The sequence below is a fragment of the Mustela erminea genome, chromosome 1, assembly GCF_009829155.1.
Source record: "Mustela erminea isolate mMusErm1 chromosome 1, mMusErm1.Pri, whole genome shotgun sequence".
Taxonomy (NCBI): Eukaryota; Metazoa; Chordata; class Mammalia; order Carnivora; family Mustelidae; genus Mustela; species Mustela erminea.
Genome location: NC_045614.1, coordinates 15645614 through 15669875, shown reverse-complemented (window position 1 = coordinate 15669875; position 24262 = coordinate 15645614). Strand labels below are relative to the sequence as shown.

Sequence of the window (24262 nt, the reverse complement as noted above, 5' to 3'; positions counted from 1 at the left end):
CTTTGGCTCAGGTCATGATCCCTTTTAAGACCTGCCTTACAAGGCCCAAGTCAGGCTCCTTGCTCAGCAGAGAGCCTGCTTCTCCCTCTGCCTGCCGCTCCCCCTGCTTGTGCATGCACACTCTCTCTCTTGCTCTCTCCATTACAAATAAATAAAATCTTTAAAAAATAATAATAATTTCAACTGCTTCTAATGACCACCAAACCAAGATGAAATATCCCCGAAATAGTAAAGGAACCAAAGGCTGAAAGGAAAGGGATGACAGAAGCTAAAACTGACCATACTGCACAAAGGTGAAAAGTAAACCAAACAAGCAAAAACACAAGTAGGTCTACAGACCCAAGAAAGAACAGAATTCTGGGGAGGTATCATGTAAGGTGCACAGCCAGCACTCAAAGTCCAACAAAACAAAAGTTGAAGTGATTTTAGAACTTTGTCAGTGGAAACCCCATGGGAAGCTTAATCACCTGCCTTCTGACCTTTATTCAGATGGTGTCAATGCTATTTCCCTCCTCCATAAATACAGCAAATTTGTAGCCAACACTAATAGTCCTTACAAAGAGATTTCTTTAAAGTCAGTTACTCTGGGGTTTCCTGGGTAGCTCAGTTGGTTAAGTGTCTGCCCTGGGCTCATGCCATGATCCCAGGGTCCTGGGAATGAATCCCGCATCAGGCTCCCTGCTCGGTGGGAAGCCTGCTTCTCCTTCTCTCTCTGCCTGCTGCTCCTATGCTTGTGCTCTCTCTCTTTCTCTGTCAGATAAATAAATAAAATCTTAAAAAAAAAAAAAAAGTCAGGTATTCTGCATGGCTCCATGATACACAGAGCAGAGCATTTACCAACAACTGTGGCCCTATTAGGTTCATGGTACGGATTAGATAGAGATTTAACTTTAAAAATAAAAAGAGTGCCCAACTGACCTCCCTTTTAAGACCTGCCTTAATCAATCTCACTGAGTACCTACTAATCACTGGACACTGGCTAGGTTTTAAAGGGACCAAATGACAGATTACTTCCTCGAAGATCCATGAGGAAGGAGTGACTGAGCCTCCAAACCTCCAAACCCACTAGGATCAGGCATCTAGCCACCTCAACGACCTGATCTACCACCACCACCCCTAGCCTACCCAGGGCTTCACACCTCCTCCACCTGAAAGCCTGCAGATTCAGCAACTCTTCCCCCAGGAAGGCTCAAGCTTATTTAATGCTTAAGCGTGCTGAGAGCTCATTTCAAATGTTATTTCCTTAGGGACGATTCCCCTGACTTCCTGGACTAGATCAGGTCCCTGACTACTTCTTCGTTCACAGCCATCAGTACAATTTTACATACAAGCAGACAAATAGATCTACAATTTCTGTCTCCTCCTTCTAGCATGGGAACTATATAAGGGCAGGATCCTTCTCATTCCTTGAGTAGAGCTTAGTTCTAGGTCGAATGAACGAATACAGAGTCCTGAAAACACAAAGGAGGGACACTTGACATGGATTTAAGGGAGCAATTCCACCTCCTTAGGGAAGACTTCAGAGCATCACAGTCCCCAATATTGTATAGCTCCTTTGACCTCCACTAACTATACCACTCCCTTAGCATATATGTTACATTCCATTGCCTTTACTTTATTCATCTTTGAAATAAAGAAATCAATGGCTGAGGGAAAAGGGATGCCAGAAGTTGAATTTGACCATACTCCACTGTATGTGAAAAGTAAAACACAAAATGATTAGGCCTCTACGGGCAAGAACAGGATTCTGGTCAGGCTTCACCAGGACATCTGGGGATGTCTCTAACCTGGGTAGGTTACGAACAAGAAAGACACACTTGGCTTTCCTTGGTAGCTCATTACACCCAACATTCTCCAATCTCGCTCAGGAGTGGTCTTGGCTCAAAGGGCTGAAAACTGAACACAGAAGATCTGAATATAGTTACAGCTGCCTCTAAGGATCTTAATAATCCACTGCAAAACTAAGTGCCACTGGCTGTAGAGCTGCTTTTTAAACATTCTTCCCCCTTTATTTGTAAGAGGGAATATATGTAATATATTTATTTATATTTCCAAAGCGCTGTCCCCTCACTGCCTTCTCTCCCTGTGCTTCCCAACCACGAGGTTAAGGAACAACCGGCCAGAAGCCTCCCGCCAACCCCCGTTTCCTAGCAGGGAAAAGTGAGGCTCGGCCCAGTGATGCGACTGACTAAAGCTGAAAAGACGGCCCTGGGGGCGGTGCTCCCTCGCTAAGAAAAGGCCTCAGAGACCGCCTTCCCACCCAGGTTTGGAACCTTGTAGACGCGGCAGGTTTCAAGTACGCACACAGCCCTAAGTGCACCCTCGCCCGTGGGATCCTCAAGAGACTCCCGTTGCCGGCTTCGGGCTGCAAACGCCGGCCGCAGAGCTGTCTAATGACCAGGTAAACCCAGCACGCCGCCTGGCCGCCTCCTCCCGAGGGAAACGAGGGCGCGCCGCCACCCGCAATGCCAGGGGGACCCGATGGCTGACGCCGCGGCTCAGCTACCTGAACGCCGTGCACGATATAAACCTTCTCAGCCTCGCTCAGCGACACGGACGCCATGCTGCCGAGCCGCTTCGCTCGTCGCACGTCATCTGCTCGCGTCGCCCCGGCGCGGACAGCGCCCCCCCCCCACGCGCCTTGCGTCATCAACCTGCGCGGCGGCCGCTCCTGCAGCCACCGCCGCTGCCGCCACCGCCGGCAGCTCGATGGGCTTCTCCTGCGCGCCGCCCCGTGTCTGGACGAGTCCAGGAAGCCGCGGCGCCTCGTGCCGGGGAGCCATCGCTGCAGCCCGAGGCCGGGTCCCGGGTCGGGGGCTGCAAGGGGAGGCGACGGCGGCGGCGGCGGGAGCCCCACCGGGGGCCTGGGACTGGGGAACTGCCTCCGGCTTCACGGTCAGTTGGGAGGGGGAACTGGGGTTGAGTGAAAAGGATGGGGTGAGGCCAGAGGCGCGGGCCGGGGCCGGAGCTTAGGACTTATAGTGGGAGAGGCGCGCGTCGCAGTTTGCTCAGAGCCGGAGTTGAAGTAGCAGAGCGAGTGTGTGTGTGTGTGTATGTGAGAGAGAGAGAGAGAGAGAGAGGAGAGACCAGAGAGAGAGAGAAAGGACCTGAAAGAGAGACCGACCGACCCTGAGCGAGGGGAGGCAGATGTCATGATTGGCCTGAGGGGCTGTCTCCTTGCTCTCCTCCCCTCTTCCCCCACCCCCATCCCTCCGTCCCGCATTTCTGTAGTCCCTCGGATGCGTGAAAAGAAGAGGCGGTGAAGCCCTCTTTACTTCGTTCTGGGTAGGGAGGGTCCGCGCCGGGAGTGAGTGCCCAGTAGTCCCAGGGCGTCCTCACTCCACCCCAAGGATTCCACCCCTGCCCACTCTCTCGGGCTGACCAGACGCTGACCCAGAACGTTGCAGGATCCCCCCTTGCCCCAGGTGGTCGCTGGAGCATTATCCCAAAGAGAGGAGGGGGCAGTGTCTTGGTAGCTGGTGCTGGCCAGGGGCACAGTGTCTAGGCGTCCCCAGTGCTTCCCAGCGATGACTGGAAGCCTGGGCTTGATGGTGTGGTCGCTGGGAGCTGTAGACAGCTGCGGGGGGCAGGAAGGGGGAGTATCCCAGCCCTGGCCATGGCCAAGTTGGAGTATGGGCCTTGGATATCCAGAAGGGATACCCACAAGGTGAATATAGGGTCACTGCAGGAACCCAATAAAGCAAGGCAAGATAAGGTATGGTACAGATTTTAAAGAGGTCATGTGGATAAATGGGGGAAAGTTAACCCAGAGTGACTGAAGCAAGGGTGTCTGATGACTTTTCCAAATGTCCCTCTTTTAAGGAGCCTCCTGGTTCTGAAAAGTGAAAGTACAGTAACTCTTGACAGCTTGATCATCTGAAGAATGTATTCCTTTGCTAGTAGCTTCGATACTGTCTCATAGGTGACTGAGAGCTTACTGTGGATGGGCTTTGGGCCAACTTTGGAACACTAAGACAAATAAAACACGACTTCTGCCCAGAGTAGTTCCCCAGGCAGAGGGAAAGGCTTTAGGGTCAACATAACCACAGAACATGGTGGCACCCATGAATACAGTGGGATTAGGGAGGTGGGTCAGAGGAGGGTACAGGGAAGAAGTACCTGCCCATATTCTTAAGCTGTAAACTGCTGGGTTCCAAAATAAATAATCACTGGACATGACTAGCTTCTTAAGTCTCCATAGTTCTCTTATAGGTGTACGACCTACAGGGAAGACATCCTGCAGGGTTGGACTTGGCCCTCCAGGGTATTGGGAGAGGTGAAGCCCGAAGGCTTTTCTTCCAAATGAAAGCACAGGTGCCCCACCTGTTGGGGCACATAGGAATCTTTGTGTGGTCGGACACCTGGTTTCTATGTGAGCTTTGTGATGAGATAATAAGGCGCTGCTGATGTTAGAAATGATATTCTGTTCTAGAGATTGCTCAGAAAGTAAAGACCCTGAACATGGAGTTTTAGTAGCTAGATAACTAAGAGAATTGTAGATTTTAAAAGTGGCAGCAAATGGACAGATCAGAAAAGACAAAGAGTCTGAGTTGGATATCGTGGAATCATCTTTCTATAAAGATCTTTCAATATGTCTTTGAAAATATAGAACACAAACTTGAACCATTCCCCTGACAACTGACTAAAGGTTCCTTGCTGGAGAAGAGTTGGATGTATTTGCTAAATAATTTTATGAATGATGTCTGACATGTTGGGCTAAGTAGGTCTGAGAGGTGTAAACAGCGGAATGTTTATTTTTGGTTCTCTATTAAAACAATGACACGTTCAGTAACTGTTACATATCAATGCTGGCAGAACATTTTTTATCATGTTTGTTGTGATAATGCATTACACATTTTTAAAACTCATAAATTCGGAGTTCTTTTTTGGTTTATTGAAGCAAGTCAAAGAAGGCACGTTAGCCAGAAAATCAAGAAGCCAAGAATAACACCTTAGTCTATAAAACCAGCATGTTTTTCTATCGTCAGATTCTTGGGGGCGGGGGTGGAGGGGGCTATGTTTTCTAAGTCTGTCCATTCTGAGCCTCTTACTATGTAAATTTTATTTAACATTAACTTACGTAGTGCTTATTAGGTGCCAAGCACTGTTCTAAAGCACTTTACAATGATTAACTGATTTCAGTCCTCGCAAGAGCCCTATGAGGCAAGTACCGTTATCCCTATTTTACAGATTGGGAAGCTGAGGTGCAGAGATGTTGATTGTCTTGATCAAGGTCACAGGTCACATGACTAAAAAGTGCCCGAGCTGGGGTTTGAGACCAGGCAACAACTCCCATACCTGCACTCCTAACCATCCCCTTATGCGGTCTCCTCACCAGACTATACTTCATTTGCCCGAGTATTCGGTGAAGGAGGCCTGTTTAGTTATGGAATTGTTAACTGCTCTGTAGGCTGTAGTTAGTTTTTATTCCAAAAGCAGGGAGTCTGTTCAACCATAAATTCACATCCCTTGACTCCTTCTTCTAAAGGAAGGTCAAACATGGTGCGGAGGGGACGCTCGCTATGTCTGTTTCCCTTATCCCTTTTCGGATAAGGGAAGAGGTTACATACAAGCCAAGTGGAGCTTAACTCAGAGTAGCTGAGAAGAGCCCTCAGCAACAGAGAAGGCTGTTGGATCTGGGACGGATGATGGAGCGGGGCATGGAGACCCGGATACCAACCATGTGTCTTACTCCCAGAATAGACATCTAGAAGCTCTTCAAACAGGAAGTATTTGTTTGCATGCCTGTGAGTGTCTAGTGTTCTTGTGGACTCAAAGAGATGGGAAGCTGAAAACACACCTGCCTAAAAGGAGTTGAGGATTTGCTGTAGCTGGAGAGCCCAGGCACTCGAACTGGCGCATAAACAAGACAGTGAAATAAACTCCCCAATTGAGCCAGTGTGGTAATTAGACAGGAGGCCGACCTGTAATAAGGTGCTAATTGTGCAGGCCAGGCATCAAGGATGAGAGAGGTAAAGAACTGCTATTAGCCACCAGCAGACAACAATGACATTACAGAGGTAGAATAAATCTGTCCCACCTAACCTTGGTTAATTAAAGCAGTAAAAGCCAGTTACAGAAGCTTGGGGCAACGCAGAGTCCGTGGTGCTGAAGTTGCAGGGATTTCTTAAAAGACCAGCAGGGGAACATCTTCCCAGGCTCAAAGAGAGGCAGCCAAGTGCCAGACCTTTACCTTTGCATTTTCACAATTAGCCCAAAACTGCAGAAAAGCAAATGCGAGTAACTTATTTTCCCTATGGATCTGTTTCCTTTAAACATTTTGATTTGTCCTGCCAGTGCGGTGTCTGAAGAAACACTTGATATAAATAACCTGTCAGTCATGCAGGCAGGTCTGTGGCTGTGTTGCTTTTCCAGAAATTACAACTCTTAATTACAGTGGCAGAAAAACTGATAGGACTCCATTGGTAAAGCTTATTCTCATATAGAGAAATGGTCTTCGTGTGTGTTTCCTTTTGAGAAGGTAGCAGAGTGCTTCTCACATCTTTCATTAGGGCATGTTTGAACAAAGAGGGGGGGGTTACATATTCTGATTAGCAAGTCTGGAAATACTTAAACACCCATACCCATGCTAATAGCCCCAGAATCTGGATAGAAATGGAGGAGTGAAGTCAGGATATTGACCTGCTTGGGGGGAAGGGGAGAAGCAAATGCCACGCTGCCTCTAGTTTCTTCTTGTGTGTGCATGTTTTTAATCACTTGCTTTCCTCTTTGGAAGCAGATTTCCAGAGACAAATGGCCAGGTTATTCCTGGCTCTCAACTGTGAAGGTAAGAAGGCTTCAGTCCCCTGTCCCCCCTGATTCAGTTATCCATCCAAGAAATGCCAGGAAATACCAGGAAAACTCCATCTTTTCATAGTCTCCTCCAAACTGTAAGCTTCCTGGTATGTAGAAACTTGGCAGTTGAACTCTGGATGTTTCCGGGCTACCTGAGACAGGAATTTCTCCTGGTCAAGGTCTGTGGGGACAGAATTTTTTTGGGTGGGATAAATATCTCACCTTAGAAAAATAAGCCTAGTGGGACAGATGCAATTCTGGCCACAGTTCTGTTGCAGCAACTTCTGACGTGGCTGTGGACAAAGCGTACATTTCTAAACTGAAAAATAGCAGCAGAAAAATCTAGAAAGGCAAGATGATTAGGAAGATAATGCTCTTTCGGTACAAAGACTACTGGGTGCCTATCCCCGTGATCTGGGCTTTGCCACAGATCATTTTTTGTGATTTTTTAAGAGCAAATCTCTTAACTGTTCTAAGCCTCATCTTACCCTAAAATGTGTATCTTACCAAGATGGTAAAGCTCAGAACCAGTCACAGATACACGTCCTGCTTCACATTTAAAGATTTCTCTCCCTTACCACTTTGTAATATTTGATGCATTTTGGTAGTGCTTTTTCCACTCTGAAAAAAAAAATTAAGTGAATTAACAAAAGGAAATGATAATTGTTTAGAACACTGAGCATGTCAGGAAAATGGCTAACAGTTATTGGTGAATTTCTTTCTGTATATGAAGAAAGAACGGGGAAAGGAAGTTAAGGGATGCTTTTGGTAGACATACAAAAATCCAAGAAATTAACAAAATATTGAATTTGTTCCTGAGAACAGAGGATTCAGAATCTTAACCCTGCAGGGGATCTTGGCATGCAGCTCAGTCTTCCCTTGTTTTAGAGGTGAGGCCGCCGAGGCCCAGGGAGGGCAACTCTTTGGCCAGAAATCAGGTGGTAGTGGCCGCAGGAAGGGGAGTAGAACTGTGGTCTCCTGACCCTAAGCCAGTCTATTTTAACTTAGCACTGGCCTCCCTTCTGTCTCCAAAGCCCTCGATAGATGCGAGAGAGCCTGTCCACGGGCCATGGATGTGGACAGCCGGTTCCTTGGTCCCAGGGTCCTCCCAAGGCTCCGCTCTGGTGTGGCACCTACGGGTGCCGGGGATGAAAGGCATCAGCAGGGATCTAAAGCTGTATGGCTTCCCTTCTTGCTCCCAGTGCCATTGCAGTAACTGGTTCTCTTGCTCTCCCCTCGATCTTCGATCCTTCCACGGGCCTTCTGCTTTTAGTCCCTAAAAAAGCCAAGTGCTTGCCTGGGTGATGTCACAGTGGCTGCATGTCTGCCCATGGCACAATGTGGGGGCAGGTGCCATTTTCAGCACCTCGGGTGGGACCCTTTGCCTGTTGGTCTCTGCCTAGCATGGGTGGGCACTCTCTCCGAAAAAGCAGCGTGCTGGAACTTAGCCCCCCAAGAAGCATTCTCCAATAGAAGCAGATTTTAGGGACTCAGTTCTAGGGTGACTGTCCCCTCTGAAGTTTCACATACCTCCTGCTTCCTGGGTTAAGGCAGGATCAGTCCTTCCAAATGTTGGCTGGTGTTCAGCCAAGGCCCCACCTCAGAGGACAGAATGCTTAAGTTCAGGCCTGTGGCCTGTGAATGCTGCCACGCATGACCCATCCACTAGCACCATCTCCACATAACCATGTGTGGGCAAGAGAGCCAAACAGTAAGTAACCCAAGGTCATGGCGGAGGCACCAGCCCACCTTTCCCTTTGTTTTCTGGTTACGGGGCAAAATTAGTGGTTGCAGTGAGGAGTAAAAAGCAGGCTCTGGAATGAGAGCAGCCTGGGGAATGTACCCTCTCCACCGCTTCTTTAGAGTATGAGCTTAGGCAAATCTCTCCATGCCTCAGTTTCCTTTCTCCAAAAGGGCATGGGAAAGCCAGTGTTTATATCTACAAGGAAGAGCAAAGAGAAGACGAGTCTAGCACACAGCCCAGTGTCTGTGGGGTAGTAGACACCTAGGAAGAATTGGGGCCCCACTCTTAGATTCAGCATGCCCCCCACTGTGACAGGAGCCAGGCAGAAGGCCCAGCTGGGAATCTACCCTGCCAGAGGCCAGTGGACCTGATTAGGAGAGGCTCACATACTGTGAGAGTAACACAATCATTGACAAGCAGTGTTGTTGAAGTTGGCTGGGTTTGTGATACATTGTTGCCCTTGGAAAGATTTTGTTGCTGGGTTGCAGACTTCTGGAATACAGGGAGATGGCTGCACAAGCCTGGGGCAAGTACAGTCTGATAAACTGGGGGGGGGGGGGCACGGGGGGGGGTTGGTGGTGGTGGTGGTAAGTCACCTCTCTAACCGTTTTATGGACCTTCAGCTCACTCCTAGAGCTTCATTTCTTTACTCATCTAGTTTGGATGAGGGCAGGTAAACCTTGCTAATCTCTTTCTCAAAGGCTGAGTGTTTCAGGCCCTGCGTGTGTAAGGTAGTCTGCTGGGCAGTGTTGAGATCGGTTAAAGAGTCAGCTGCCAGAAGTCAGTCAAATAGCACAGAGAAGAAAGAAAAAAAAAATTTTTTTTAAAGAACAGGTACAGTAGGCTTCCAGGAGCTAGTGGAAGGAATGTCTGTTTGGAGTCCATTTCTTGGTGTTTTTTTGTTTTTTGTTTTTTTTTTTTTTCAAAAGAAGTCACGAATCTTAGCTAGTCCTTCCCATTCACTTTAGAGATGAAGCCAACAGAGTGAAGCTGAAGTGACTTTTCCTGGGGTCCGCGAACTGTGTGAGGGAGAAGGAAGCAGAACTTGTGTTTCCTGCTTGGTCATTCCTCCCCTCCCGCTCTGGGAAAAGAAAGAAAGTCATGTGCTATGCTCAGACTGTGGTCTATGGTGGCAGGCAGAGCTGGTTTTGAGTCCTGGCCTTACCACTCCCTTGCTCTGTATGAGCTCGGGAATATTACCCAAGACTTCTGCATCTCACTGGGTTGAAGTATAAGAAGGTGGAGGTGCTGGATTTTTGTAAGAATTACAATGAGCTGCATTATCTAAGTCCTCAGTCATCATAGGCATTTGGTTCCTGTTGGTGCCCATCTCCATTCCTGGAGACAGCACTGCATATTTTGTCTAAAACTTTTAGACAGAGTCTCAGACAGATTTGGATTTCTTCATCTATGGAACAGAAGGAGTTTGGCTCAGATCTAATAGATGGTCTTGAAGGTTTCTTCCAGCTCTAAAATTCTGACCCAGATGGTGATTTTTTTTTTTTAACCAGTTCATGGTACACATGCTCCTGTTTTAAAGTCTCATTAATTTTCCTCCTTGTTAAAACGTATCATAAAGTACACCTATAAAAGGGGAAAATAGACTGTTACCCAAACAAGTGTAGTTTCTATGGATCCCCAATATTTGTGACCGGTATTATGGCATCCTCCATGTGGATGTGATGTAGGAAAGATGTTAGGGTTCCAAACCGAGGGCCAAGAGAGAGTTCTAGGACGTCTTTGTGCCACAGGTGGTTTTATTTAAAGCAAGGGGACAGACGGTGGGCAGAAAGAGCCGCCCCAGGGTCATGAGGAGTGGCCCATCATGTACTTTCAAGGTGGGAGGGGGTTAGGGATAGTGTAAACCTCCCAGGTATTTTGGAAACAAGGTTTCCAGGCTCCTGGGGGCCTTAGCTATTGTTAGGAGAGGTCGTTTATTGCTGTTTAGTAGAAACTCACTCTCCAGACCCTTCAGATGTGTATGGGTGGGTCATATGCTTGGGATGATTGCCAACATGTATCTGATAAAGGAAGTTTCCCAGGGGATTTTTATGTTAAAGTAAACTTACAGAATGCTGGGGATTGGGCTAAGATCAAGATGCCTTTTGCGCTTCGCAGAGTATCAATATTGAGGCAGTTGAGTCCCTGGAGGAAGGTCACTCTGCCTGTTTCAAGGACTTGTCAGGGGGACTGTAAGCGGTAAGGAATTAATAATTCCTATTCTGCCTTTGTGTCCCGCATCAAGTGTGTATTTTTTTTTTTTTAAGTAGATTTAGAAAGTCAGGAGGTGGTGATCTGGCCACTTGTAGTACAATATTCCATTGTGATAAGTAAGATAACTGTTAGCATCCATTCGCTGTCCAAATCCCAGACTTCATTCTGAAATGCGGGCCGAGTATTAAGAAGTCTGAGCGTGCACATGCGTCTATTTTATACGAAGGTTAGGAGGCCAGAAGGAAAATTTAACTTACGACCCCTGTCTGGTCTTCTCAGTGAACCTTATTGATTATAGGGTTTGGTTTGGGAGTGTGATGTTTTACTTTTTTACTTTTTTTTTTAGTGGTTTTTTTTTTTGTTTGTTTTAAGAGTTTATTTATTTACTTGACAGAGAGATCACAAGTAGGCAGAGAAGCAGGCAGAGAGAGAGGAGGAAGCAGGCTCTCTGCTCAGAGCCGGATGCAGGGCTCAATCCCAGGATCCTGGGATCATGACCTGAGCCGAAGGCAGAGGCTTTAACCCACTGAGCCACCCAGTGCCCCCTTTTTTTAGTGTTTTATTGAAGGTTGAGTATGTCAGAAGACAAGAGACAGGCAGAGCAGGACAGGATCCTCCCGCAGAGAGTGGTGTAGACTTGTCGGTAAAGATCTTCTAGAACAGGCCAGGGCATTCTGCCTGCCTGGACGCCTTCCTTGGCTGGCGGTTGTGATGCAGATGATAAGGCACCTTTCCTTTGAACCACACCCTTACCTTTTAGAAGAGAAAGTTCAGTGACTCATTCTTTTTTTTTTTTTAATGAAGTATTTCAAACATAGTGATTCATGGTTCATTCTTTCTTTCTCTGAGAACCCTCTAAAAATGCGTATAAAATTTACAATCCTTTTGGATCCTTACACAAATTAAATTAAGAGAATTGTAACTCAGATAAATTGGTTTTCTCCTTCAGATACCTTTCTAAAGCTTCTAGGACATGGACCATTCCTTTATCTTTGAAGTTGTAGGGCTGCCTTTTGAATGCTTTTAAGTCTATCACTCTGCAGTGTGAGTGATTGTACACTTCTAAAAGTGGCAAACATTGTATTTTTGAGACAGTAGGATTTAAACCATAGAAGGTTATTTTTTTTTCTTTTATTCTTTATTTCTTTTCAGTATTCCAGAATTCATTGTTTATGCACCACACCCAGTGCTCCATGCAATATGTGCCCTCCACAATACCCAACCACCGGGCTCACCCAACCCCCCATCCCTCTCCCTTCCAGAACCCTCAGTTTGTTTCTCAGAGCCCACAGTCTCTCAGGGTTCATCTCCCCCTCCAATTTCCCCCAACTCACTTCTCCTCCCCATCTCCCCATCTCCTCTGTTAAACCATAGAAGGTTATTGATATACTCGTTAAGATGAATTTCAATTGAGAAAAAGGATACAAGTACCAGAAAAGATGCTGCCTTCTTTCAGGGGACCTTTTAAGTGATTGTATATGGGTAGACTGAGTTCTTTAACCGTAGTAAAAATTAGTTTAGGTGAGAATTCAATGTTTAGGGCAAGTTCAAGAAGATACCAGATGCCCTCCCCACCACCCCGCCCCTAACAGCAATTCAACACAGTACTAGATTTATTACGAGGTTAACTACTCACCTGAAACTGATGGTGACCTATGTTAAAAGCCTCCGATTTAAGGGTTTCTACTGCCTTGCTGAGGTTCATGACGTTGGCTAAGGAGTTGATGAAATTGAGTTGAACAATACGTTCTTCCTAGTAGGGAGGGACCCAGAAAGTTGAATCCTTAAAAGAAATTATTTTGGAGTATTTGGATGACCCTTCTCTCTAAGTCAAGGGAAAATAATGCTTGTTTTGAGTTTACTCAGCCCGTCTGTAAACAGATACTTCATACAGGTTGAGTGTGTTAATGCTACTTTAATCTGTACAGTCCCCAAAACCTACTTCTGTGCTGTGTGTGAATGCGTGTGTGGATGTGAGAATGTGAGTGGGTGTGGTGTCTCAGGAAAGTAATCCTCAGAAAGTACTTTGAGAAGCTTTTACGGATTTTAGATCTAGCTGAACTAATCCCGGCCTTCGAGATAACATATTATCTCATGAAAGTCAGTGAAGTTGGCAGTCTGAGAAGATCGGTGGTTCCTGGGACACTTGTTGGATGGACAGCTTGGGGGGGTGGTTCTGATACATCGAATACAGAACTTGTATGTTTTATGGGATGGCTTTGACCCTTGCGCATAAAGCCTGGGCTTTGGGTCAGTTTTGTTAGGGCAGGTGATGGATTTATAAGAATTTGCCCCTCATTCAACAAATGATGAGTAACTATAGGTACTGCATCTGGACCCTTGCTATCACCAATGGCCAGCACTTGGCTGGGCATCCAGCCTAACCAACCTGCTGATGGGCCACAGTGGAATGGGACTTGGAGCTTTATGGTAGCGTCGCCCTTTCAGACCCCTTTGTATTGCTCAGCCGTGGATAGGCAGCATGGAAATTGAGTCACGAGTGCGTACCACAGAGCCAGCCCAGTACCCCACATCCTGGGCTTATAGGACCACAGACTGCATTTCACTAGATACATTTGTGTCCACCTGTCTGGGTTACTGGAAGAGCACACCTGTGGTCAGGTATGATGAAGCATGTGAGTTATAGATCTGGAGGCAATTCTAGGGGGGTTTTGTTTTTGCTTTTGTTTTAGAAAATGATCACTACTTTCAGTCACTTCTCAGTTTTTTGCTTCTGAAACTCTAGAGGGGAGGACTAGATGATTTCCTTAGAATTCCCACCTGCTGGGATAGCCCAGAGCTCAGAAGGTCATTCTGACACCACACTGCATGCTCCCTATCATCTGGTTGGCTGAGAGCTCCAGAACAAGCTCCAGAACAAGCTCCAGAACTCCTCCCGTACCAAGAATCCTCCTATGACTTCCTTACCCCCAGGGCTTAGTCCCTTCGCCTTTGTGGGCCTCAGTGTGCTCCTCTGCAGGTAAAAGAATAATGACTTTGGGCATGGATTAGTCACATATGAAAAAGCCAACTCCTTTTTTTTTTTTTTTTAAGATTTTATTTATTTATTTGACAGAGATAGACAGTGAGAGAGGGAAAACAAGCACAGGGAGTGGGAGAGGGAGAAGCTGGCTTCCCACTGAGCAGGGAGCCCAATGTGGGACTCGATCCCAGAACCTTGGGATCATGACCTGAGCCGGAGGCAGACACTTAAGGACTGAGCCAACCAGACATCCCAAAGCCAACTCTTCTTAATGCTCTAGAACTGTTGGCCAAAACAGTACGACATAGATAACTGTAATTAAATTTGCCGAGCGATCACTGTTTTTGATCTTTCTTTGGAAACAAAACGGAAGAGGAACAGAAAACCCAGTTCCACCCAGCTGGAACTCTGGCCTGTTGCCTCAGTGTCTCAGTGTCTCCCCAGCTTGTTGGCCTCTGGTGGACTCCAGGCCCTCCCGTGTGTCTCATCTTGTCCTGTCTGTCAGTGCCAGAGCAATCATACCATAGCATGACTACGGCCCAACTAGTTTCCTCAGAGACTGGGGTGCCTCCCTGGTACCTCCAGGGTGAAGTCCCAACTCACCTCGAAGCTCAAGGCCTTGTAAAACATAGCCTTCATAACATAACCCTACCTTAAACTTCATTTCCACTTAGCAGCCCCCCCCACCTCTTGTTCCCAACACAACCTGTATATGCGCGTACTCATGCACACAGCCCTGGGCATCCAGCCCCCACAAACTGTGTTACCACTCTCCCTGCCTTTGAGTGGAACACTTCACCTCGCTCTATGCCCTGCTCAGATCCTCTCCCTTTAAATGCCCTGGCCATTAGGAAGTCTATTGATCTCACTTCTGGACTTTGGGGGGTTTTTTTGGTTGGGGGGGGGCGTTACTGTTTGTCTCTCCTTTGTGCTGTTCATTAGAAACCTATATGTTAGGATCATTGTGGGATAGGTCTGATTTCTGCATCCATTCACTCAAGAAATAAAGATGTGAGCACATACTCCTGCCAGATACCAGGCTCCAAGGCCAAACAAAATGGGACTTGCCGGTTAGTAGAACAAAGCGAGTAAGACTAGTCTGAGCAGATTGGGAGCTGGCAGAGGGGAACAACAGGGCCTGTACTGGGCAGCGCACACACATTTCCTTGTGAGAGAGCCCCCCCGCACAGTTCCTTACACTGAGTGGGTGCTCCGGAAGTATGTTTTTGAATTGAACTGAACTGAACACGGGAGAATTTAGAGGGTCAACAGGGCAAGGGAATGGGGTAAGAGGTGTGGGACGCAGGGAGGACTGGAGAAGGCTGCCCCTCTCAGGGTGTGAGCTGGTGGGCAGAATTAAAGGTCCCCGGACCCACCAGCCTCCTTGTATGCACAACCCAGAGGCCTGAGCAAACAGTACTGCCCAACGCTTCAGGCAAGGGACTCGTGGGGAGTCGGACATAGGCAAAGAGCCACTCCTCAACCCCAGTGATTGGACTTTCCCTAATTCAAAATAGAAAAGGGAAAAAAGGTCAACATTTGCTTCTCCTAATGTGGTCATTAGGGGCAGAGTGAAGGGAAGGTGCACTGTTTGTTCAAGGTGAGGTTTTCCCCATACTTGTCAGATTTCCAGTTAGCTAATTTAAGGAATAGATCCTTATTGGAAAGCTACTTCCATTGCTCGAGTGGCCTTGGAGTTAAGCAAACTCTTTATCACAGTGTGCCTTGATTGGTTTTGAGCAGGATATTTTGAAACTCTGAAGTGTGGGTTGGAATGTGAACTTGAGTTCAGTACTTGGTGTCTGACTCTGCCGAGGGTGCCCTTGTCTGAGTGTTGGCCCGGATCACAGGTTCTCCCTCACCAGTGAGGGGAGAACAGAGCTCCTCTATACACTCTTTGGTCCCACATTGTTTGAAGATGGAACATTCTGGTTGCTTAAATAAGAGTCACAGTCCACTTACTTCACAGTCCTACTTGGTGCTTCCTCCACCATCTGGGATATGTCCATACCCATGAAAGGAAGCAGACAGGGCCTCCAAAGGTGGGCCTGGAATCACAACGCTCTGGCGTTGTACTCAAGCATTTGTGTAACGACCGCACAGTAAATAGCTCCTGTGTGCCAGGCCCTGGGCTAATGAAAAGACAGGGCTTCCAGCCCACAGGAACCTTGTACTGGGAGAGCATAGCAGGTGTTCCCTAAAGGCCTATTACCTAAAATGAGTACCCTTCTTTTACAAACAAATAAAACTGAACCAGGTTTAGTTTTATTTGTTTTCCAGCCCACAGCCAATTAGTGGTCATAAATGGAGAGTTTGTTGGGGGGATTGGTAACTGTAGACACAGAAATGATAGTAGCCAGGAATGGAAGAGGAAGACAAAGAACCAGACAAAGGAGATGTTGCAATAGGAATTCTAGTAGTGTGAACAGGCCAGCTGGTGTGAGGCCAAGAGCTCAGTGAGTCTCCACGACTCCTGAGGACATCATTCCCTGACCCACTCCAGTAACTGGTGTTCTGGTAATAACTAAATCATTCCAAAGAAATGAATGGCTATTGTACTTAAGACAGGAGCAGGTATAGTATCTTTTTCTTTGGTCTGTTTTTATTTTACTTCCATGTTTTGTTTTTCATTTCCACCTTAACCATCCTAATGGTTAAAATGTGAATCTGCTCAGGAACAAGCCACAGTTACTGGGAAATTTACTTACGTGGAAGGGTCTGTTCCTCAAGTTATTGCCATGTGTACAATCAAGAATGAGTAATTGACGAGAGGATACAGTCAGCTGGTCTGAATATACTACGAGCCTAATGAAATCACTGGAAATACCTACGCAGGAGCAGTGCTCTGAAATTTCTTTTCAGCGATGATCCATTTCAGAAAACCACACAGAACCCTTTGATGGAGTACCCAGGTTTCAGGGAGATGACCGTTGGGCTGTAGGTGACAGGAGGTTATGCTGCCACAGACATGGGTGGGGCGGGGTGAGTTGTAACTACCCATCTCTGTCGCACTGAGCTGTTCTGGAGGGAAAGCTGGAGCCAAGACAGATCTCACTTACCTGGTGGATAACAGCCACCTCGAACTGTGGGTCAGCGAACTTCTGTATAAAGCTAGAGAGTGGGGGCGCCTGGCTGGCTCAGTCAGTAGAGCAGGCGACTCCTGATCTCAGGGTCATGAGTTTGAACCCCACGTTGGGTGTAGAGATTACTTCAATTAAAAAAAATAAATCTTAAAGGAAAAAACACTAGAGACTAAGTAGGCTTTTTAGGCTTGCTGGTCGTAGGGCCTCAGCAGAACAGCTCAGCTGTGCCATTGTAATGCAAAAAGCAGACAGAGCCCATACGTCTTTGAATCTCATGACTGTGGTCCAGGGAAACTATGTGGTTGGTACTCACAGACCTGTATGGCAGCAGGAGAACCTACAAGAATGCTTGCCTGTGGAAGTTGTTGAAATGCTGAGCTTTCATCAGCTCTGGAATCATTGTAGGATTTCATGGGATTTCAGCTTTTCATTTGTTGGCTTTTGGTTGAACAGAGCTTAGGATGTTAGACTCTGCTGGGCCCGGGTCCAGTCGCAGACACCCTTGTCTGCAGGCTCCTGCTGTCCTTCCATTCGGTGCCTCACAAGGGTACCCGTGTATCCTTCAGGCCTCTAGGTTGTTGCCAGCGGCACCAATTGCCGTTGTCTTGTGGCGAGCACAAAATTGCTTTATTCGAAGACTCTGGTTGACAGCCTGTGGGAAACCACTGCTTTTCCTCTACTTGGGGTGGTTATTCCATACGTCATGACTCCCCGTCCCTTGGCTCCCAGCACAGTGTACCCAGCGTGTGATAGTCACGCTCTTTGTGGAGTCATACTGCCTTTCAGCCATTCATTCTCTGCCATCCTGGGGAGGGGAGGCCCCGGCCTTGTTCTTTCATTATTAGCCTCTGCAACTGTGGACCCCAAGTGTCCCGTCATTTTGAGGAGCGGTGACTGCTTTGCCCACTCAGCTTTCTGGACACGTCCTGCCTCGTCGTGATTACAGCATATTCAGTCCAGAGGCTCGCTCCGTGCTGGGGCTGAGGGCAGGGGAGGAAGAAGGCCAAAGGGTGAGGAAAGCCCGGCACAACCACTGAAGGTTTGCTCGTGCCCTGTAGAGCCCCAGCCTCCAGAAAAAGACACAGAGCCAGTGCCTCCTGTGAATGGTTTCCGCTGCTACGAAGTGCCTGGAGTCTCGGGCCCAAAGATGTCACTTGCGGTGCCATAGACCGTGCCGGTGGCCTCTCCGTGGCACCGGCATCTGGGGCGAGCCTGCCACTGGCGCAGTTTCTGAGTGAGAAACCGGCCTGGTGATGCAACAGGCCGCCACACACGCCATAAGGAATCAGAGGAGAGAAATGTGTACTTGCTGCGTCTTGCGGCACACGCTGTGGACAGATCGACTTTATTATCGATCCTGAGTTATTTCATTAAATAATGTCTCCAGAGACGCGGGCTGCAGCTGTTGGGAAGAAGGGGCGTGTTGCTCAGCCCTTGTTTTGGAAGGAACGGCTCTCTTTCCTAGAGAGAATGTGCCACGTGTGTGGGGCCCGTGGTGTGTGGGCCCTTACGGTCTGTGGCGTTCGTCAGGAGCACCTGCAGCTCCCTTGGGCCTAACACCAGCCCGGGGGGGCGGGGGTGCTAGGGCTGCAAGGGGGTGTCTCCGCAGGTGAGGACACGAAGGCTCACGATGCCTCACAGTCAGGTGGAGGAACACCTTGAGACGCATTGTCCAACGTTCTGCTCTTGACCCCATCACCTGCGAGGAGGGCAGGACTCAGGGAGTCTCTGATTGCTGGAAAATCCGCTCTTTGGGTCATAGGACTGAAAAACCTGGTTGGTTTCAAGAACCTTCCCTCTCCCGGTGATTGTTTTGCCTTTACCATTAGCTAATGCGTAGTAAGTGAGAACGTCTTCATGGTTGCTGCTGAGCCCTGGTCCTAGGTCACCAGGTCCTTTCCTCCTCCTCATCCCTGTTAACCCCAGACAGCCTTCAACACCAGCCTCTGGGTTTGTCCTTGGCACAGAGGCAGCAGTGTTCACACTGAAGAGAGTTTTCCCAGAGGGTTTGGTGCTCTGTGCCCCGTCTTGTCTTTTAAGTCTCAACTGGAACATGTTTTTTGACACTGTCCTAACCCAGTAGATCCGATCCCTTGTAAACAGAGAGACGTGAATTCTAGCCCCACTTCTGAGTTGGTGTCTTGTGTGTGCAGCTACAGCTCCAGCTGACCTTGGGGGAGGCATTTGCCCTTGGAAGGCTCCCTTTACATATCTGTCATGTGAGGGCTTTGGGCAAGGTGGCCCTATTTCGCAAAGGCTAAGTTAACTCTCGGAAGGAAGGAAGGAAGGAAGGGAACTTACTTTTCTTTCCTTTTCTTTTTTTTTTTTAAGTAAACTCTACACCCAGTGTGGGGCTCGAACTCATGACCCCAAGATCAAGTGTCATGTGTTCTTCCAACTAAGCCAGCCAGGTGTCCCAAGAGCTCACATTTTATTTTTTATTATTTCTTTATTTGAGAGAAAGCAAGCTTGAGTTGGGGGGAAGGGGCAGAGGGAGAGGAAGAAGCAGGCTCCCCACTCACTGAGCAGGAAGCCCGATGCGGGTCTTGATCCCAGGACCCTGGGATCATGACCTGAGCCGAAGGCGGACGCCTACCCTACTGAGCCACCCAGGTGTCCCTCATGGCTTACTTTAGAAAGGTGATTTTATCAAGTCTCCTTGATAACAAGACACCACCAATTTTCTGGGTCTTTTCTTCTCTCTTCCAGATGCCAGTATGGACAGAATAGCTTATGATGCTTCTCCCCACCCACCACTTCCGAGACATTGAGCGGAAGCCAGAATACCTCCAGCCAGAGAAGTGTGTCCCACCTCCCCACCCCGGTCCTGTGGGAACCATGTGGTTTATCCGCGACGGCTGTGGCATTGCCTGTGCCATTGTCACCTGGTTTCTGGTCCTCTATGCGGAGTTTGTGGTCCTCTTTGTCATGCTGATTCCATCCCGAGACTACGTGTACAGCATCATCAACGGAATCGTGTTCAACTTGCTGGCCTTCTTGGCCCTGGCTTCCCACTGCCGGGCCATGCTGACGGACCCCGTGAGTATGTCTGGGCCTGTTTTAACCAGCCCACACTCTCCTCCTCTGGCCCTGGCATGGCCACAGCCTGCATGTTCCCCCGGACCTTGGGAGTGTCGAGAACAGGAGGGCCAGGGCTGGGGTGGGAGAGTGAACTCAGGCCCCCCGAGGGGACACCATCTGTGCCACACCCTCTCCGTCTTGGTAGGAGGATCCTGTATGTACATTGGTGTATGCATGCATTGGAGCCTGCTACAGGAGGGATTTGGCCCACGGGGATACCTAGCCTCTCGTTGGTTCAAAAGGCACAGTCAGATAACCGTGGAGACTGGGGACAGATTAGCAGAGTGGAAAGCATGGTGGGGGTGAGGGGGCAGTGGGTCACGGCAGGACTTCCCAGGGAAGCCAGGATTGCAGCGAGGTACTCTGGAAATTAAAGCCATATCCAATTCCAGGAACCTGCACAGAAACGGCCTTCACTTTGGGCAAGGCTCATCTTTTCCGGAAAAGCTGGACCAGCCTGTTTCAGGCGGCAGCAAGTGCCTCTTGGTGCATATCTGTGGGTAAAGCGGTGGTGTTCTGCCTGATGCCTTAGATAAATATAGCAGGCTGTGCCAGGGGCTGTTGGGGGTCATGCACCCCAGTAGTAAGCTCTCCGTTCCTGGTCATTGTCTCCCACGGGAGAAGTGAGAGGGCGTGATTTGATGAAGACCTCCTGTGGCTCTATTTGTTTGAGTGCGTAGGACAAGTATGTTTAAATTAAGAGGGGGAAAGTCCCACTACTGGCCATGGCATTGGCCACCCAGACCCTGTTTCTGTGAGCCCCAGGGAGAGCAAAACAGAGACTCTGGGTCCTGCTCATTCCCTCCTCGACGGGCTCCATTTCCTGCCAGTTCAGGCAGTGATTTGTTAATCCATCCCGAGAGAGAGCCGCTTTCCTGGCTTGAGTCCACCTCAGCAGCCAGTCCAGATAGTACCTCTTCTCCTGCACGTGCTGGCACCATTAATGGGGTCCCCAATCAGCCGGGCCCTGAAGGGCCAGGTGTACAGCCCCCCGCCGACTATCTGAAAAGGAGAGCCTTTCCTAAGCCATAAACGGCAACAAGCAAAGAAGCAATTCACATTTTGTAAAAGCAAACATCCTCTTCAGATGTCTTTCTGTTGGCTGAAACAGATACTGAAGTGGGTCTTTCATCAAAGCAAAGTGATGTAACGTGAACGTCAGGGACAAGGGGGACCATACATGGTTCCAACCAGTGTGCCCTCTGTCTGGAGAAGACAGGTGAGGCCAGCCCAGTGCAACAGAGGCTGTGGCAGGGGCAAGCCCGGGTTGCTGGGGCAAAACAAGGGAGGGGGCACGACCGTGTAGACGACGAGGACGGCTGCTGGCTGGCACGGCCGGCCCGTTGTTGCGACAGCAGCGTCTGTTGGCAGAGGAAGTGGCGGGTGGTGGGCCAGGAAGACACTGACGGTGGGCCAGGCGGAGAGAGTGGTGGGCACACAGGCATGTGGCCCCTCGAGGCACCCGGGAGCTGCGTGGAATGGTGGGACCTAAGGAGGAGAATGGGTTTGGGTGGCACTTGGATGAGGAGAGGCGGTCTAGAGTCCCCAAGGATTTTGAGTAAAAGAGTGTCATTTTATGGGGATCATGCTGTCGGTCCTGAGGAAGAGCCCTGTGGGCCCTGATGGGTGGGACAAAGTGAATGGTGTGTTCATTGACGGCCTTCACCATGAGAGGGCCTTTCCGGACAATCGCGACAGCTGTGAGCAGGACAGACCAGAATCCCTGCCTCCTCAGAGCTCACGCCTTAGCACAGAGGGTCAGACAGCAAAGACGTGAGCCAATGAACGAGGTGATTTCAAACATCAATAAGTATTTTTAAGGACAGTCGAAGAGTATGATCAGGTGATATGGTGGTGACTTTTCTGGGGTGTAGGGGAGGCCTATCTTAGGGATCTGAGAAGGACAATGAGTGGAGCCCTTGAAGTTGAGGCCTAAATGGCCTGGAGCTGTGAGTCAGGCCAGTGAAGCCCTGAAGGCACAGCCTTCCGGGAGGGGGAGAGAGTAGATGCAAAGGCCCAGAGGTGGGCACCCACTTGGCATCTTTGGGGAACAAGACTAAAACCAGGGTGATTGCCACATGGTGAGCGGGAGCAAGAGGAGCTGGAAGAGGTAGCTAGGACGGCAGAAGCCGGATCGGGCAGGGCCTCGAGGGCCTCATGAGAGCTTGGCTCTTCATTCTCACGCAGTGGGAAGCCATTGAAGAGGCATGACATGACCTGATCTTTTTTCTTTTTTTTTAAATTTATTTATCTGACAGAGATCGCAAGTAGGCAGAGAGACAGGCAGAGAGAGAGGAGGGAAAGCAGGCTTCCCGCCGAGCAGAGAGCCCGATGTGGGGCTTGATCCCAGGACCCTGAGATCATGACCTGAGCCGAAGGCAGAGGCTCAACCCACTGAGCCACGCAGGCGCCCCCATGACCTGATTTTTAAAAAGACAGTGCCTTGTGCTTGCAATGAGGGTTTGAGGTGGAGCAGAGACCCAGGACTGGAGGGATGGCGGTGGTGCGCACACGGCGTGGTTGGCGGCTAAGACCAAAGTGGGAGCAGTGAAGCTAGACAGAGCTGTTGGATTTGGAGTGTATTTTAAGCCACTAATTCTCAAACCTGGCTGCACACTAGAATCCCTTAGGGAGCTTTGAAGTAGTACAGATGTCTGGGCCCCATCCCCAGAGATTCTGCTCTGATTAGTTTGGGGCAGGGCCCTGGGTATTGGGGTGTTCTAAACTCCCAGGCGTCCTCTGTGTTCAGCAAGGTCTGAGAACCACTCTTGCGAAGGGCTGACAGAACGGAGAGGGACTGGAGGGTGTGCCTTCCAGCGTCTTGGCCTGAGCAGCTAGGGCATTGCTTGTGCCGTTTATTAAACGGGAGAGTCAAGGAGAACGGATTTTGGAGGGAAATCAAGGCTTCTGTTCAGGCCGACTGTCTGTATTACACGTAAGCCGAGATGACGGGTGGGCAGTAGAGAGGCAGGTTTAGGGCTGGTGGAGGGTCAGGATCAGACAGCTTCGTGCAGCATCATTGGCGTCTAGAAGGCGCGTGAGTCCGGGAACTGGATGTCAGGAGGACGACGGTGGGAAGGCTCTGGCATGCCATTCCAGCTGCCTTGCACCGCGCGTCCTTTTCCCCATGTTGACTCGAGTGGCCTCTCTGGGGTCTCCTGCATTTGGATGATTTGGATGATTCTCACAGCTTACCATCGCTAGTGAGTAAACCATAGACTCTACCCCAGACACCAGCCAGCTTCCCATCAGTGTGTTTTGCTGGTGGCCCCAAAGAAAACTGGGCCCCCAAATGAAGCATCTGCAGATATCTAGCGTTACTAGTAAGGGGAGCAACTCCAGACCTGTCCTAAAGGCGTGCCCCTCCTCGGGCTCTCCAGCTACCTGTTTTTCCTCTTTCCCAGCACACTGATGTGTTATGCAAAATCCAGTTCTATGCAAAACCAAGCCCGTCCAGAGAGAGGTGGGAGGCCCTGGGGCAGCATAGGGAGCCTCGGACTGACACTGAAAACAGATCAAATTGGGGGTTCCTTATTAACAGTGCAGGATGGGTGTGTTTTTAGGAAGGTGCCAACTGAGGGTCCTAAGGAGATCCCTAGCAGGATTGTAATGTTTTATATCTCAGGAATTCATGTTGCCTATAGTTCTTCTCAAACTATCTCCGTGGGTTATAAACAACATATAACAGTGTATGCATTGTTTGTCATTTGGGTTTGTTAGTATTCCTAGGCTATATTTAAAAAAAAAAAAAAGAATCTCTCCTACTCTCCCCCACACAGTTGCTAGACCCCTTCCAGCTTTGAAATCTTACCGCGGTTGGACCATCAGAACAACTGTAATTGCCCACAGCTTTCTGGACCAGTTAGCAGTCATTCCCCCACTGCAGTGGGAAACCGGTCTGTGCAGAGCTTGAGCAGGAGAGGCAAGAGGGAAATGGCTCACAAATGGAGATGAAGCTCCCATGGGAAGTGGGGTCAAAGGGATGGGCCTGGAAGGAGAGGGAAGGGAGCCAAAAGGGCCTCACTTGGGGGGCAGAGGGCTGGCCTAGAGGCGGCATGGCGTGGGCAGACCCCAAGGCAGACCGTGGTCAGGTCTCCGGTGCACTCGCCTTGCTTACCCTGAGGGTGTGTCATGTCAGGGAGTTCTCTGTATTCCCGAAACACCCCAGAGCTCTGGAGGGGGCTCTGACCGCCCAGAGGAGGCAGCCTCTTGAAAACACACCAGGCTTGAAGACTCTTATCTTGGTACCCATCTCCCTCCCACCCCCACCCCGGCGTCACCACTTCTTCCTTTCCCTTTACAGACACATTTTAATTCCTCATCCTGTGAGCTTCCTCAGGAATTTAAAATTTAAATCTGAAA

The 24262-nt window shown here is 49.0% G+C and overlaps 2 protein-coding genes across 6 annotated transcripts in view; one reads left to right on the top strand and one right to left on the bottom strand.

Annotated features, from left to right (window-relative positions):
• EXOSC7 (exosome component 7) overlaps positions 1 to 2666 on the bottom strand; it is a 35218-nt gene extending 32552 nt beyond the window's left edge. Inside the window, exon 1 of the mRNA XM_032317265.1 lies at positions 2507 to 2666. Coding sequence (XP_032173156.1) covers positions 2507 to 2650 — 144 coding nt within the window. The 5' untranslated portion in view covers positions 2651 to 2666. The remainder of the gene's footprint in view (positions 1 to 2506) is intronic.
• A 114-nt stretch (positions 2667 to 2780) lies between these two features.
• ZDHHC3 (zinc finger DHHC-type palmitoyltransferase 3) overlaps positions 2781 to 24262 on the top strand; it is a 54168-nt gene continuing 32686 nt past the window's right edge. For 4 of the 5 annotated variants that reach the window (XM_032317231.1, XM_032317222.1, XM_032317253.1 and 1 more), the window contains exons 1-2: positions 2781 to 2895; positions 19529 to 19858. In XM_032317231.1, coding sequence (XP_032173122.1) covers positions 19553 to 19858 — 306 coding nt within the window. In that variant the 5' untranslated portion in view covers positions 2781 to 2895; positions 19529 to 19552. Of the gene's footprint in view, positions 2896 to 8166; positions 8507 to 19528; positions 19859 to 24262 lie in introns of those variants that run through there. The other variant, XM_032317224.1, reaches the window with a different exon arrangement.